The 16,627-nt window shown below is 35.8% G+C and overlaps 1 protein-coding gene across 2 annotated transcripts in view; it reads left to right on the top strand.

Moving 5' to 3' along the window:
* The window catches only part of USP9X (ubiquitin specific peptidase 9 X-linked), a 107,907-nt gene that overhangs the window by 70,916 nt on the left and 20,364 nt on the right, over positions 1-16,627 (top strand). Inside the window, exons 24-32 of one of the 2 annotated variants that reach the window (XM_074905168.1) lie at positions 161-286; positions 2,755-2,880; positions 6,252-6,418; positions 11,436-11,544; positions 12,124-12,270; positions 12,385-12,531; positions 13,341-13,548; positions 15,826-16,046; positions 16,434-16,624. In XM_074905168.1, coding sequence (XP_074761269.1) covers positions 161-286; positions 2,755-2,880; positions 6,252-6,418; positions 11,436-11,544; positions 12,124-12,270; positions 12,385-12,531; positions 13,341-13,548; positions 15,826-16,046; positions 16,434-16,624 — 1,442 coding nt within the window. Of the gene's footprint in view, positions 1-160; positions 287-2,754; positions 2,881-6,251; positions 6,419-11,435; positions 11,545-12,123; positions 12,271-12,384; positions 12,532-13,340; positions 13,564-15,825; positions 16,047-16,433; positions 16,625-16,627 lie in introns of both variants that reach the window. The other variant, XM_074905160.1, reaches the window with a different exon arrangement.

The following is a 16,627-nucleotide window of genomic DNA, read 5'->3' as shown; positions in this document are numbered from 1 at the left end:
TTGAAAATGAGGGGGGTTATTTTTCTTGGTGTTCACAGTTTCTGTAAGTAGCTTTCCTTCCAACATCTTACCTACTTCTACCAAACCTATGTAATTTGTATTTTCATATCTTCTTGCTTTTTTCCATGTAAAAATAAGTATAAGAAATGCTTTCTTCCAGATAAACCAGGCTACACATGACCAGGCAGTGGTGCTACAAAATGCCCTACAAAACATTCCTAATCCAACTTCAGAATGCATGCTAAGAAATGTAGCAATACGTCTTGCACAGCAAATATCTGATGAGGTTAGTTAATTCCTTTCTGTGTCACCTTTTTTCCCTTTAATATCTTTTTTTTTAATCCTTAAATTTACTGCTTTGTAAGATGTGGATTTTCTGTCTAAAATGTCACAAAACATTTTAGGTAACGTTCATATGGTTCATAAATTGTTAACTAACTAGATGTATTTTAACTAATTGTTTCCATATGTAATTAAAAAATTCAGTGTCTAATTGCATAAATTGGTTTAACTGAACTAGACAGATTCTCTACAAGCTCTTTAGTGGATTGTGAATATTGTTACACTTAGAGCAGAACTTCAGAAACTTGATGTAATAGATTTAAAGAAGTTAATGGATATTTTCAAAACATTTTTGTGATGCTTTCTTCTTTTTTTGGTCTTAGTTGTTTTGATTTCTGAGTAACATTCTCTTCTCGAAGAGAAACAGAAAAGGGGAGAATTTAAAAATATTGAGTATGGCTTTAAATGTTGAAGGAGAAGAGTCTCAAATTGTTACCAGTGTCTCTTTATATATTGGAAATTCATTAATGCTACAAGTGGAAAAAAAAGTATTGTGAAGCTCAGTAGGATTAAACAATGTCCTTTGCAAATATAATAGTCTTATCTGTATGATATGACCAAACTCCATTTGGATTTGGAATTATGAGTCATGTTAGTGAATACGTTAGTGAATTCTCCTGAATTCAGCAGAAGCTAAAATTGGAATTACCGTAACTTCCTCTTCCACAGTGAATCAGCATCCCTCAGTTTCCAGTGTGGAAGCAGTGAATATTGTTTTTCTATACTGTATAGAATCTCTGCAAATTATCTCCATAACATTTCTGGGCTATCTAAATAAAAGTGGTCTTGTATTATCATCTTCATGTTGAAAAGTACACTATTTCTTCTGAATAAAGAGCAGTGTCTAAAGAAAGCACAGTGTACTAGACTGCAAGACTGAACCATCTGCTGTCCATTAGTGGTGGTATTGCATCCATAGGTGATTGTATGAGTAAAATCATGGAGCTGAATTCTGATTTAATTAACTTCTTTCCACGGAAGAAGTGGAAGTGGGGTATGAGGAAAGGCTTTTAATGCTGCCTTCGTTCTTTTCAGAGGACTTCTAATAAATAATTATTTTTCTTTCACTGGGCACATCAGAGCAAACAAAATCTGAATCTCTTCTATAAGAAGCTACAGAATATTGCTGTTTAAGTATTGACTATAATATTCTGAAATTACGAAAACTGCTGTCAATCTAAATTTCATATGTATTGTAGTTTGCCTTTGAAAGATTATTTTTTTTCTTTTAATGTTTTGATGGTCAAATACTTTCTTCACCTGACTTCACAGTTTAAAAAAAAAAAAAAAATTGACATGGTTTCCATAGGCCAGACAGACTACAGCACAGAAGGAAATCTTTCACAATGAGATTAAAACCCAAAAAGTTCTTTTTCTGTCTGACAGATTTTTCTTGTGATGCTGTTACTCTTAAGGTTGCTTGTCTTGACAAAGGTGAAATACCTATTCTTCCAACTACTGTTGAGGTCCGTATCAGTAGCAAGAATGCACATTGTTGAGGTTTCCTGATGCAGCTAGCTTACTAGTTCAGCTTCTTAGAGTTTCCTTTTTTATTAAGTCTGAGCATTAGAAAAATAAAATTTGAAGTCTTTGAGAACTGTCTGCCATCTGTTTTTAAAGTTTGCCTATTTTTGGAGAGTTCTACTTTTGATTATACACTCCAGCTAGATTCAGGGGATTTTTTTGAAAGTTGATAAAAGCATAAATTAATGGCAGTTGTAGTATGTTTTGTGATGTATGTATATCAAGTAGAATCTATTGGTTGTTAACTCAGACTGTGCCCAAAATACTGAAGAGTGATTCTTCATTCATAAGATACATGATCCGTGTTCTTAATAATTTTAAACCCTGTATAACTTGAATATAGAGCAGTCCATGTGTATCAGTCATGTACATGATAAGCGTTAGTTTGTCTAGCTGTCACCTAGCCGAAGAAGTATCATGGAAGGAACTAACCCTAACATAACTTCAACGTGTTAATTAAGAGGCTAGCTGCCTTCCAGATGCATGATTGGTGGTTTGTTGTTTATTTTTTTCCCTCAAATTAAGAATGCTTTAGCATTGAAGATGTTAGTTGCTGCTAAATCTTACTCAGAATCAAGAAGTTGCTGCTTATTTATCAAAGATGTTTACTTTCTTGTAATTACTGATACTTGCAGCATTATGATTTAAGATTCTGTAACATATATGCTACTTTATATTAAAAAATTAAATATTGCATAAGTACAAATGCTTTTCAAGATACATATTTTTCTATTGAAGGAAAAAATGCTTGTTAAATTTTAAAATTGTAGAATTTGTAAATTTTTAAAATTTTAAATTTGCATATTTATATGAAATACATTATGGGAATTTAGAATCCATTGTAGTGTTACTTGCAACTGCATTTTAGTATTTGTTTCTCTTTTTCAGGCTTCAAAATACATCCCTGATATCTGTGTTATTAGGGCAGTACAAAAAATTGTTTGGGCGTCAGGTTGTGGGTCAGTTCAGTTGGTTTTCAGCTCGAATGAGGAAATTAGTAAAATCTATGAAAAGGTAAGAATTCCTAAGCAACTTCTTTTCTGTATAACTGTTCTTTTGTTTACAGAAGGGACAGTGTTAACCAGGCCAGGCTTAGAGTGTGATGGGCATTTAAGTAGGTATCTTTGCGATGACATATTTTGGAATCTAGTATGTCAGTTGTCATACAACAGTTTAATTTTCTATTCCAGATTCCTTTTCTCAGGAACTATTAATTGCGGCTTGAAGCTGGTGTCAGTTCAAAAATGCACCAGTCCTGTAAGCTGCCGTAACATGTTTTTACCCCAGTTAGATTCTGCATCTAAATAAGGAATAAGCATTTCTTGCAATGCTAATTTTTCCAGTCTTCAGACTTTAAAAGGTCTATTCTACAGAAGCTGATTTAAAGTATATGTGCAGTCTAGAATGAGAAACAAGAGCTAACTGATTTGAAGTTAGGACTGAAGCACTAGTAAAACAAAATAATTGCTAATCCTGTATTTTTTTTCCTCCTATTGTGTAGATATGTATAGATACATCTATTGTATAGATATGTATCTACATCTATGCATCTTCATGGTTTCACATGTAGTTTACATAAATAGTTTGGAGCTGGAGGTTATATATCAGTATGTTTCACATACCTTGTGTTTTAACAAATGTTGCTGAAAGTTATTGGAAACAGTGATCTGCATTTGTACAGTGAAGAATATTTTTTTGTTTTCTAAACATTTTCTCTTGCTTGTCTTACGAAAAAATCAAGTTTAGTACTCATCAATTACTGCCTGAGAGTAACAGGGAAAGAAATATTTAAGGAGGTTTTGTTCCTGGTATATTAGCTGTTGCGCTTAAATGATGAATTAAGGGAAGAATATTTATTTCAACAAAATGCAGCACCTATCCATTTAGGTTACACAGTGGTATAATGGCATCTGCTTCTATTGCTGTGAGAATGACTTCATGAAATAAGCTGGGGTTTTTGGTGGGGTGGAGAGTGGGGTGGTGTGGGGGGTGGATTCTTAGTTTGTTTTGGGGTGAGTGTTTTTTTTTTTGTGGGTGATAAACTAGCATATCAAACGTGGTTTAGTTAGCATGACAGTCCAGGCACATGAAGATGTGCTCTTATATCTATACATTAGATTTTTTAAGAGCAGTAGTGTATGAGAGAAAATACACCTAAGGGAAAATATACCTAAGTGCTCTTTTCTGACATTTTTCTGGGTGGAAATCGTACAGTTAAATTCTGTAAAAATACTTTCAAACAACTGAAATTTTAAAATAGATTAAATCAAAGCTATTCATTACCAGTCATCCTTCAAAGATCTTTTGTGCAGTGGTGATTTTTATTCTTACTGACACTTACATGGACATTTGTAATAAATGACAACTGCATTTGGTTTATGCTAAGCAAGAGGGAAATAAAAATTGAAAGGGAAATTGGAAACTAAAGAGAGTAAGAAATTGCAGAAGTCATAAGGGGGAGTAAAGTACTCTTTAAAATAACGTTAAAAGGGGGGAAAGTATTGCAGAAATAGAGGAATATGATGCAAGACATGTTCTTAAATTAAGAGAATTGCATTTGGTTGTACATGAGAGGAAGTAACTCCTATGGTAGTTTTACAAAGATTTCGAATATACCAGTGACTGGCAAACACTGGCTTAGATGAAAAAATATTTTAAGAAAATGCTTTTAATTTTCTAAGTTGACCTCTAAACCTTAGACCTCTAACTCATAGATTGTAGGAGCATTGCTAAGTCTGTGGGGTAGAGATTTATCATTCAATATTAGTTTAAGAAGAAAAGCAGACTTATTTTTGTGGAATCAGGAATGACATGTCAGGATTCTTAAAAACATCAAAGGCAACTATGGTAAATGCGGGGGTTTTTTTAAGAGGCACTTCAGAGTAGTCCCATCGAGTATGAATTCTGAAAGAATGTTGTGAGCACTTTAAGAATCTTCTGAACTTAACTGGTAAATTCAATTAAACTTTAAAGACAAGATAAATTATTTTCAGAGCATAACTCTGTGGAGTCTTTCTGCCTTCTGCCTCAAAAAATTCTGGTATGGGAGTACGCTCAGAGGTTGAAGAAGACTGTGTGCAACTTTTGGTGGTGTCGAACCACTATTTCTTTATTAGCTGCGAGAAGGCCCATACCAACCTGAAATACTGAAAGCGTGCTGCTTGTACAGACCCATCAGCTCTTGGTCCCCGATTATAGTGAAGTACTTTGTTGAGTATAAAATGCACTTTGCTTCTCTACTACATCCCTGCACCCATGCAGAAATAACTTTCTTTTCTAAACGTGTCTTCAAGTGCAGAACAGGTACAGCCCTGGACTTGCTGAAAGCATTCTGCTTTTGTTTTTGTATCTTGAGATGTGTCGGAATTACCACGTTCTCCCACTGCAGTGGTAGTGACTGTCTCTGATTTTTAGCTGTTGTGCAAAGACAAAATAGTGTCTTGCCAGACTGAGTTATACTTTGTCCTCTTCTGCTGCTGTTTACAATTAATTACCTCTTCTGCATTGTAATCCCTTCTTTCTACCTACTGAGTCTTGATACCTTTCCATATATAAAACACTTACTTTATGCCCCTAGTTAATGTTGCTAACGTGCAGCCATTACTGATTAATTAAGACTGGAACCTGCTCACGTTCAGTTTCTTCAGAACTTCTTCAAGCTAATTAATTTTTGCTTAGATGGAAGAGAGGGCTTGCTTTTATTGTCAAAGTATTTACTTTGGAAAAATGTACCAAATTCAGCTCGCTTGATTTAACTGAAAAAGTAACCTATGTACCAATTAGAAATACTACCCTATTTCAGAAATCACCACAGCAACTGTGTTTGAAATTTGGTTCAGCTGTTTCATGATTCTGAAAAATATTGAAGTGCTGAAGAAATTCTAATGGTGTTAAGAAGCTTTTGGTCAAATAAGTTTTGAGTATCAAAGCTTTGAAAACTGGACTTCTTGATGATTTATACAGCATTATAGCCTTTTTCTATTTAAGTAGTAACTGTTTCCAAAGCTTTAAACTCCAGGTTCTGAGTAGTAAAGAAAAACATATTATTTAAAGATCAAACAAAACCCAAATACAAACCAACAAAAAAAATCCAACAGTACTAACTGATGTAACTTTTGTATACAAGCCTTCCTATTTAACTTCCGGCTCCTTAAGTTCATGCTTGGAATCCTCCTTTGAGAAGCGCAGTACTGGAAGTTCAAATCATCCCACATAGTGCTTTGAATCACATTTGAGTGGAGCTTATAAAATACTTGGCACAAATAATCACTTAGAATACAAATTTGTGGTTTGTGTTTGTATTTAGTGCATATACCTTGGAGCCAGTTGGGTTTCTCAGGATTTTTTTCTATACCCACTTTGTGCTCTCTTGTTTATTTTCACAGACAAATGCAGGAAATGAACCAGACATGGAAGATGAACAAGTTTGCTGTGAAGCATTGGAGGTGATGACCCTGTGTTTTGCTTTGATTCCAACGGCTCTGGATGCACTCAGTAAAGAAAAAGCATGGCAAACGTTTATCATTGATTTGCTATTGCACTGTCACAGCAAGTAAGTTGTGGTGGTGGGTTTTTTTTTAACTGCATGTATTATTTTACAATTCAAAATTAATATAAAGCCTAAAGGCAGAGCAGTGACCTGTAATTTAAATGATTTTTTTTTTCTCTGCAGTCATCTTACTTTATTGTTTAGCAATATATATCTCTGTAATTTGGATACCTATCCTAAAGTGGTAGCTCTGTCAGTCCCAGTCGTCTTTGTACTCATAAGGAGGTTATTGTCAAGCCAGATGGATGCCTTGTAATTGTGCTACTGATGGCTTTAGAACAACTTATTTAGAATAAAATAATAGGTACTTTATTTTTTTCAGAAGTTATGTGAATACTTGCTACAGTATATAAGTGTCTTAGGTATAGAAGAACTTTCCTATACTTTTTCTGCAAAGTAAAGACAAGATACAGTACGAGCAGTTTGAGGAGAGGGGGAAGTTAAGATTTAATCCTGTGGTTTTCTTGCATTAGAGTGCTAGACGAGACTCTTCTGTGACTCATGTATAGAGCTGTCACCTGATGCATTAATAGTGTCTTGGAGGAACCCTTTGCACTGTTGGGGAACAGACGAATAGGGAAAACCAGCAGGAGCTGCCAAGAGCAGTGTGTGGTTCAGTTGCCTTGCAGTCCTGCCATAGAGTTCAGGCATCTCTTGTTATCTCAGAGTTATTCCTACAGATCTCCCTAGACAGCATCTGCACAACACCGCATCTGCATGATGTGTGTTTTGTGACTTTTAGCCCATCTGAATTTATGAAGTATTGGGATGGTTATTTTGAGAAATCATCCAAGTGGAAAGTTTTTGTATGCTGTTACTAAACTTAGTGATTGGAACTGTTCCTAAAGATCTACTTCTAGTTTTGTAAGATACCTCCACTCTTGTTCCATGAATACTTAAACTTTTCTTTGAGGAATGACAGAGATCAGAAATTAGTGAAGTTGTCTAAGCCTTTCAGTACATTTTAAGTGGAGTCAGACTGGCACTCTCAGGTGAATAAGGTCAGAATTTCAGCACTGTGTTTTTTGTTTTTTACTTCTGTGGATAAAACAGGTTAAAAGGTTTTATGTTCAGGAATATTCACCATGACAAAAGGACCAGTAGTATCATCAGAGTATCTCTTTACAATGAACTATTTGCAGACATTGGTGAAACTGGAGTGTTGTTATCAGAATCCTACAAGCTTTATTAGTTTGTAACCTGTGGTATAGGATGTTGAATTTTCAGCTTCACTGAAGCATGTTATTATCAGTTTTAGAGAAGTTTAACAAAACATGCTGACAAATGTATGTTGTCATTTTACATGTTAAATGAAACAAGCTGTCTTTCACTATTTTTGGTAACTTTCAAGGCTGATGAGTAAGAAATCACTAAATATTATTAAAACTCTCAACAGGTGATGTCGTTACTATTTTGACATTAAGTGTACGTTGGCCACATGTTAAATTCAGAGTACCAGTACAGCTGAATAGCATGTGTTGCCCTATTCTTTGATTTTTTTTTTTTTTTTTTTTTTTGATGTGGGTCTGAAGATTTATCAGATTTGTGGCTTTTTTCCATTATCTTAATTGTACAAATATAAGTAATGGATGATAGTTTTTATAATAGATTTCACTGTAGTTATCTGGCTTTCTGGCATTGTATTTGGAATTTAAGTGACATTTCTCAAGTGTTCACTGGCATTTGTTTATATTTCAGTTAGGCTTTGGTATTAAGACTTGTTATCACTCTTTTGGTCTTTGAAAACTGCAGATGCTCTTTGTGAGGATTTTTCTGTTCTGGTCATATTTCCTTAAGGAAGTGAACTATTGGTTCAAATCAGGAGCCTCTACATCTATAAATCTTAAACATTCTGGTTTGAGTTTCATTATGCAGATTCTATCTAACACAGCATGATGGAGGCAGAATGTCTTTTCAACAAAACCTACGGTCTTGATTTACAGATGAGAATATCAGTCATGGTTTTGCCAGTCTCTTCCAATGATTATTCTTGCTGATATGGGCTTTGTTGACTGAACTTGAATCTCAACTATTTCATACTGTTATGCCTAGTGCATAGTTGACTGTTGTACTTTTCTTCCTAAAATACTGGCAGAAACTAGATGTGTCTGCAAGCTGGAGCTTCTCTTTCCACATGTTTTGTTAGCATGTCAGCCTAAGTCTGAGCAGCAGTGGCTTAATTCCCCAGCTGTGTTAGCTTTTTGCCCTTTAAAATAAGAATAGTATTAATGGGTGGGACTTGTTTGATTTTTTTTTTTTTGTCAGAGGGTATAAAATTTTCAAGGACTTATCCAAGTGGACTGCTGTTCAGCTCCTTTTCTCAGCTTTATTTCTCCACCAGACACTGTCAGTACAAGAAGCTAACCATTGACCTCTTTCCTCTCATGTTTGTAAAATTTCTGATATATATGATAATCTCACTTAGAATGCAACTATTCATTGTTACATGATAGAACAGCATAAACATGAGTAGAAACAAAGGCTGCTTTGAAAATGAAGATGAAGTTGAACTAAGCTGAAAAAGAAGTTCCTCTCCTGAATTAATCTGGAAGCAAATTAGTGTTTACAGTGCAGGGAAAGTTTAGCAAATACCAGACAGAATTCTGAATATCTTTCCATTTTCAACTATTGTTCTCTAATCTCCTCTCCTCAATCAGAGAACAATGTGAGCAAAAATATGCATGTGAGAAAATTTTTTGGTTCACCATAAAAGACAAGGAAGATGATCAAGTTCAGATTTCACAAATACGAGATCTCTGGAAAAAATTAGATGGCTTGGTGGGTTTTGTTTGTTTCTTTCAGAGGTTGATGGAACTTCTGCAGTTTCCTCATAGCATAACCATGCTACCTATAAATTGAGAAACAGAATGCAACATGTTTAATACTAAATACTAGAGCAGTTCTTATTACCCAAGGTAATTGATTTTATAGTGGTGACCTCTGAGTACAAGACTGGCTTAGTCAACAGCATATAGCTGAACGGTTAGTCCTAAATGATGCTGGAACCCAGAAATATTCTGCTGATGGCTGCAAAGTGTTTGGTGGCCACATGTGTGGCCCATATAAATAAAAATTCTTACTGCCTGTGTAAAGAAGTGGTACTTACACCCATTAAAGAGGTTGACTTCTGTTAACTAAACAGCAATCTGTATCCTGGAGCTGTCAGTAGGAGGGGATTCAGGTTGCCTGCCTTAGTGGAGGCATTTGGCCTCCAGCTGCTTCATCATGGGAGTGTGAGTTAATCGTGAGACTTGTGTCCTATCTGCTATCTCTGTGTTGTTATCATGGTGTCTAACATGGCACTGGATGCTTGTGTTCAGGCAGCTGCATCCCTCCCATGGTTCCTTAAGAGCTCTTACATTATTATAACCTCATGAAAGTATAATACTTTTGTTCAAATACTGCATACTACTTAGAGACATGACAGTGTGAATTATGTGTTTCCTTGGTCACACTTTCTCACTTTAGGAAAACACCACCTTTATTTATTTCATTCCTTCTGCCTTGAAGCGTATGAACCCAAGGAGTGTCTGTGTGATGTGTCCCAAGCAGTTGAAGGGTTGTATCTTAAAAGAAATTTCTGGGAGAAGTTTTATGAAAACATTGGCTCAGCAATCAGATCCCATAAAATGTCAATTATTATTAAGAACCAAATAGACCCCCTCCACCCCACAGTCTTCTGCAACTCAAAGCAGTGTGGTAGAACTTGCAAAGATCAGAGAAGGGTGACAAGAGAGATCAAAACTCTGAAATTACTTCCATTTGAGGAACAGCTGAATAGCTTGGGGCACTTCATACTGGAGAAGAGATAAATGATGGGAGGAGAATACCACAGAGACCTTTAAAATCAGAAGTAGCAAAGGGAGAATAGAGAACAGAGTTTCTTTGTCAAGAAGTTCTTGAGCATAACATTTAAGCAGTGTAAACCTTCAGTTTGGAAATAGTTTGAGGGGTTCTTTCATGAATTTGTCCAGTGAGAGCTATGAAATACTGCTTTTGGTAGTCTTCCTGAACCACAAATTGTTAGAAGCTGAGAGAACATTCTGGAAAAGTGTCACTGCATGCTTCCTTCTTGTGCACTTTCCTAGGTGTCTAACAGAGGTGGGGTGCTCAGCTAGGTGCATCTTTGCTCAGTCTTCATGGTCATTCTTGCATGTGATTGAATCATAGTTAACCACATATGAAAGAACTCTGAAGGGAATAGGATTCTTTCATATGCTTTCCACAGTGACCTCATGGGCAGAAAACAGTAACAGCCACACCAAAAAGACCCTGTGAAATTGTTATATGAAGAATATATTTCTTATATGTTGAGATATTTTCATAAAGCACAGCATTCATTTGTATTCTCTTCCCACCCAAGCAGAGTTGTTTCTAACAGTTTTTACAATATATAGTGCTCAGATAATTAGTCTTACAACTTCAAAGAATAGGGTTTGCCTTTTTTTTTTTCTTAAGCTCATCCATTCCCACATTATTATTCCAGTAGTTAGATTAAGTTCTTATATGGAAAATTTCCTTTAATTCTAGCCACTTGAATTTTTAGGGGGTCATCTTTTCTCATTTCTTATTGATGATAAATTTTGATCACTTCATAGATGTTCAGCAAACTGCTGTAGTAAGAGCAGTATTATTGGGGTAGTTCTGTTTTGTGTTTCAAGCCCAGCTGGGGCTTAATTAGAAAAAAACATTTTTAGGGTTGCAAATTGATTGTATTATGCAGTATTTGCTGGCAGTTGTGAAGGTTTAGTGGTTACGTGCTGACAAGTTTCTTTTCTTTTTACCTTTAAATATTTGATTTATGGAACAGGTTTGTAATAGTAATTCATGTGTCTAAAATTTCACTGCAAGAAGAAACAATGTGATGTGTAGTGAATAATTAAAGTATTCCCATTTCTTATCTGTAGTTTTAGAAAATGACATTAAGCAGATAAGCACAAATTTAATTTTTTTTTTTTCTGGGTAATGTCCTGTTTGGATAGGGAGATTGAATTTAATGATTCTATTAAATGATTTCCAGAACTGTTCGTCAGATGGCACAGGAGCAGTTCTTTTTAATGGCTACCAGGTGTTGCATGGGACAGAGACCTCTCCTTTTCTTCATTACCCTGCTGTTTACAGTTCTAGGGGTAAGTTTTTAGAGGTAGAGGCTTGTACAGTGTGAATTTCTGTGAAAAGTAATCTGCAGATTACAAAACATCTGCAAGAAAAGGCAAATTGCTATTAACAACAGTCATTAAAATATGGATTCCTTTTGACCTATAGGCAAGCAGCACAGTTGAGTTCCATTTGAGTTTAGATGAGAGTGAAAGGGATGCGTTTCTGATAAGAACATGAGCAATAAACTTTAATATATGCATTTGATCTTCAGTGAATGCTAACCTTCAAGTGAAAATCATGAACAGATGACATAGATACCTCCAGTTATTGTCTTTTACTGGGCCTACCAGGGGTTTTCATTTCTTCATCCTTGTGGTTCTCTTTGAACATTTGATCACTTCACTGTTTTCCATTCAGGTATAGAAGTAGCTACTAAAATAGTTCAGAAGTCATTAATTAACAAGTAAATACAATTGTAAACTTCTAAAAGGTTAAAAATTACCTTACATTTCTTTCATATTTACTGTCAGTTTTAGGTAAAGTATGTTGTTGGCACTGTAAGTAAAAGCGTGTATGAATTCCTTATCATTTGTTTTTGGTTTACATAGAGTACTGCAAGAGAGCGAGCTAAGCATTCTGGAGACTACTTCACACTCTTAAGACATCTTCTTAACTATGCTTACAACAGTAATATTAATGTACCCAATGCTGAAGTTCTTCTCAATAATGAAATTGACTGGCTTAAGAGGATTAGGGTAAGTTTTAGGATCAATTCATTTCTGATAATCAGCTTTTTGCTGCTTTATTGTAGTTTTAAGCTTTCTAAATGTATATTATTTAGAGTATTCTAACTTTCTCTTAAACGGCAGGATGAAGTAAAAAGAACAGGGGAAACGGGTGTCGAAGAAACGATCTTGGAGGGTCACCTTGGAGTAACAAAAGAGTTGTTAGCGTTCCAGACACCTGAGAAGAAATACCACATTGGTTGTGAAAAAGGAGGTGCTAATCTTATTAAAGTAAGTCCAAGATTTTTGACCTGCAGAGGGTTTTTTTTTTTTAGTTTTTTGGTTTCTTTTACTATAAATAGGTAAAAAGAAGCTTCGCACCTTGTGATCTGTAACCATTAAAAGGTCCCAATTTAACTGTTTGACAAGGACTTCTAATTGGAGTGTTAATGAGTTCTTTAACTTTTTTTTTTTTTTTAAGTTACACATTTTATTTATAAGAGTAATTAACATTCCCATTCTTTGGAACCACTGTGTATGGAGTTGCTGTAACCTCATGAGCTGTTCTTCCAAGACTCTGCAAACAGCACAGGATAGTGAGCTAGATACAGCATAGTCCTGTTCAGGACTGCTTTCTTTCATTATCCCTGTATTGTCTTTTATCCACATGTTCTTAATTAGTGCTGTTAATGGCAGGTTTGAACAAATGCATGACATCTGAGTGTCTCTATAATCAGACATGTTTTCTTTGTACCTCTAATATTATACAGCAGGAATGTTGTTAGCTTTTTCAACATTAATTAATAAAGAGCTTTGTAAATAATACTGGTTTGGCAAAAGAAAATTTTTACCAATCAAGAATAATACAGATTTATTTTTAATTTGCGGGGGGGAGGGGGGTTGCAGGGAACCACTTCAGAATGGAGTTACTCTGTTTTAAATTTAAAAGCTCATTATGGTGTTGCTCTCAGTTTTAATTCTTGTTTTTTTTAAGTACTCCTCTGGTTCTCAGATATTAATTTATGTAATAACTCTTACTCTGTTACAAAATGGTGTGCATTTCTATGGTAACAGATTTTTTTTTTTTTTTTTTTTCTCAGGAGTTGATAGATGATTTCATCTTTCCGGCATCAAATGTTTATCTACAATACATGAGAAATGGAGAATTGCCTGCTGAGCAGGCCATACCAGTCTGTAGTTCACCAGCTACTATTAATGCTGGCTTTGAGCTACTAGTTGCACTAGCAGTTGGATGTGTGCGAAATCTCAAACAGATAGTAGACACCTTGACTGAAATGTATTACATAGGTACAGCAATCACTAGTATGTAATATTTTTAATTACCTATTTTCTACTTTTTAATGTATATAATGTGTAGGTTTTGCTTATATTATCAGCTGAACTAGATACTGAGTTTTTTAGTTTGTGGTTTGCTTGTGGCTGCTTTTAATGTTTCAAAATCAGGCTGTGAAAATACAGGAAAGTTTGTCAGTGTAGTCTTCATTTGTTCTTCTTTATGCAGTAAATGTACTGACTTGCATTACATGGTTGCATCCAAGTTCCAGCCTGTCACTTACACAGTCTTGACCCTTCCTACCCCTATTTCTGGCTACTCCCCTTTGTCCATACCAGCTCCCAGGAACCTCATTCTGTTTGTATCTTCTACTTTTGTCTCATCGTTTCAGGCTCTGCCTAACCAATCCCAGAACCTCATCAGGTATCTTTGGCTTAGTTTTAGTGCCAGTCTCTTGGTTGCTCACCTAATTTGTCATTGTTGTCCACACACAGACACAGGTCCACTGTCCTGTTTCCCTTTTTAGTTCTGTATTCATTCTCTGCTTGTCATAGTCCTTTCTCAAATGTTTGTTCTCTCAGTTTTGGCCTTGTCTCAGCACAGCTGCACACTTTAAAGAATTTCCCCCTTCTCAATGGAGAAAGATTATAGCAACTTGTAAATGTTAGTGTTTAAAAAAACTGATAGTCAGATGAAACCTGGGCGTATTTTCACAAGGATGGCACAAGGCTTGTACGTAACACAAATTCTGTTAGCAATAAAAAGCATCTAAGACTTTCTTAAAAATGAATTAACAGGAGCATGTTTTCTGTAACCCTAAATGGGATAGCTAAACCATTTTGGCCATAATTTTAACAGGGGCGGAGGATGGAATGCAAGAAAAAAAAACAACCCAAGCTCATATGGAAGGAAAGACTTGGAGAGTTGGGGTTGTTCACCCTGGAGAAGGGGTTTCTGGGGAGACCTTATCATGGCCTTTCAATACTTGAAGGGGTCTTATAAGAAAGACATAGAAAGACTTTTTAGCAGGGCCTGTAGTGACGGGACAAGGGACAGTGATCTTAAACTGAAAGAGTCTAGGTTTAGATTGGTTGAGACACTGGCACAGGTTGCCCAGAGAAGCTGTGGCTGTCCCCTCCCTGGCAGTGTTCAAGGCCAGGTTGGACGGGGCTTGGAGCAACCTGGTCTAGTGGAAGGTGTCCCTGTCCATGGCAGGGGTTTGAACTGGATGATCTTTAAAGGTCCCTTCCAGCCCAAACTGTTCTATGATTTAAAAGAATGTGTAAACTTACAGAGTTTAGCAAAACTATAAGAAACTAGAAATAGTATTCAGTAGTGGGTATTGTCTACTGCCTCTCACAATGGCTGTGCTACTTGCCCAGTTGGTGGTATCAGTGAGTCATTTGAGGTTTCTGTTTGGTTCCATCTCAAATGAACAAATGAAAAGGGAAGCTTTATGGTTTTCCCCTGCCTCATCCTTTTTTTCTTCACCCTTTTCTATTGGGAAGTAGTGTATTTATCACTTCACAATTAGAAGGATTTTATGGCATTTCCTTCCACTCAAGTATTTGATAAGCACAATAGAACACCAGATCTTCATGGTATGTCAGACAGAAGAGAGAACACATGTATGAACTGTGCATGCTGTGTGTTTCATACACCAGGTAAAGCTTGCTTGTTAACATGCATGCTTTCTTATTTTTTACATCAGAGGTTTTTGTGTTAGAACCACAGAACAACAGGTTAGCCTAGGAAGCCTGTGATTGTAAATGTATTCTTGAAGACATGTGAGAAGTCTGAGGGAGAAGGCTCAGGAGAAAAAAATCTTTCACAAGTCATATAGATAGCATTATCTAAAACTGTTTCCCATCCTGGCAAGGAAAAATGAGACATAGATGAAATATTGTCATTTTAAAAGTATTACAAATTTATGAAAGGCTTATAAATTGGTTATATATTGTAGATTCATTCAACTAAATTCTTTGGCTAAGAAACTTACTGGTATTGGGAAGACTTCTGTTTGATACATAAATGGACTGAATTGTCTGGCCACCTTTTTAGTTAAGCAATAGAAGAAAATGCTGTCATATTAAGGTTACAGATAGAACTATCTTTCATAGAAGCTGTGTTGATTTTAGCAATTAGGTTTTTGGTGGAACATTTGTTTTATTAAACTGCAGTGTGGAACAGACTAATACTATTTTATGCAACTGCCCTTTGTACTGCATTGATGGTCTAATTCTTCTATAACAAAATAGCTTCCTAATCATATTCTGCCTTTTTTTTTTTAGCTTGTGAAGCGCTTACAGAATGGGAATATCTACCACCTGTTGGGCCGCGACCACCAAAGGGATTTGTAGGACTAAAAAATGCTGGTGCCACTTGTTATATGAATTCTGTCATTCAGCAGCTGTACATGATTCCAGCCATCAGGAATGGGATTCTTGCAATTGAAGGCACAGGCAGTGATGTAGACGATGACATGTCTGGGGATGAAAAGCAGGACAATGAGGTAAATTACACAGAAATTGCTTATCTTGAAAATAGAATTATTTTTTATGAAGAGTTTCTAACAAATTTAGGTTGCTAATCGCTTTGCTTTCCACTGCTAGCAGTGGGGACAATAGCACAATATTTTTTACTTGAATAGGCTCACTCCCAGAGAGGCAGTTCTAAAGATCCCAAGTAGCAGGGTTTGCAGACTTCCTTCTCATGGATTTGTACTTGAAGACACCATACACCACTATATAATGGACTTTGTATACCATGCATACAAAGATATCGTTTGTTTCTTCAGATGAGAATATGGAACATGTTAGATTGTTAAACAGGGGATACAGCTAGCTATGAAACAGCTACATATCAAAGTTAATTGCACAGATTTTCTTCTGCTTTTCAGAGCAATGTTGACCCGCGAGATGATGTGTTTGGTTATCCACATCAGTATGAAGACAAACCAGCACTGAGTAAAACAGAAGATAGAAAAGAGTACAATATTGGAGTTCTGAGGCATCTCCAAGTAATTTTTGGTCATTTAGCAGCTTCCAGGCTACAGTACTATGTACCAAGAGGGTTTTGGAAACAATTTAGGTA

This window comes from Athene noctua, chromosome 1, assembly GCF_965140245.1.
Source record: "Athene noctua chromosome 1, bAthNoc1.hap1.1, whole genome shotgun sequence".
Taxonomy (NCBI): Eukaryota; Metazoa; Chordata; class Aves; order Strigiformes; family Strigidae; genus Athene; species Athene noctua.
The sequence above is the reverse complement of the archived record's forward strand: the minus strand, read 5'-3'. Positions and strand labels throughout refer to the sequence as shown.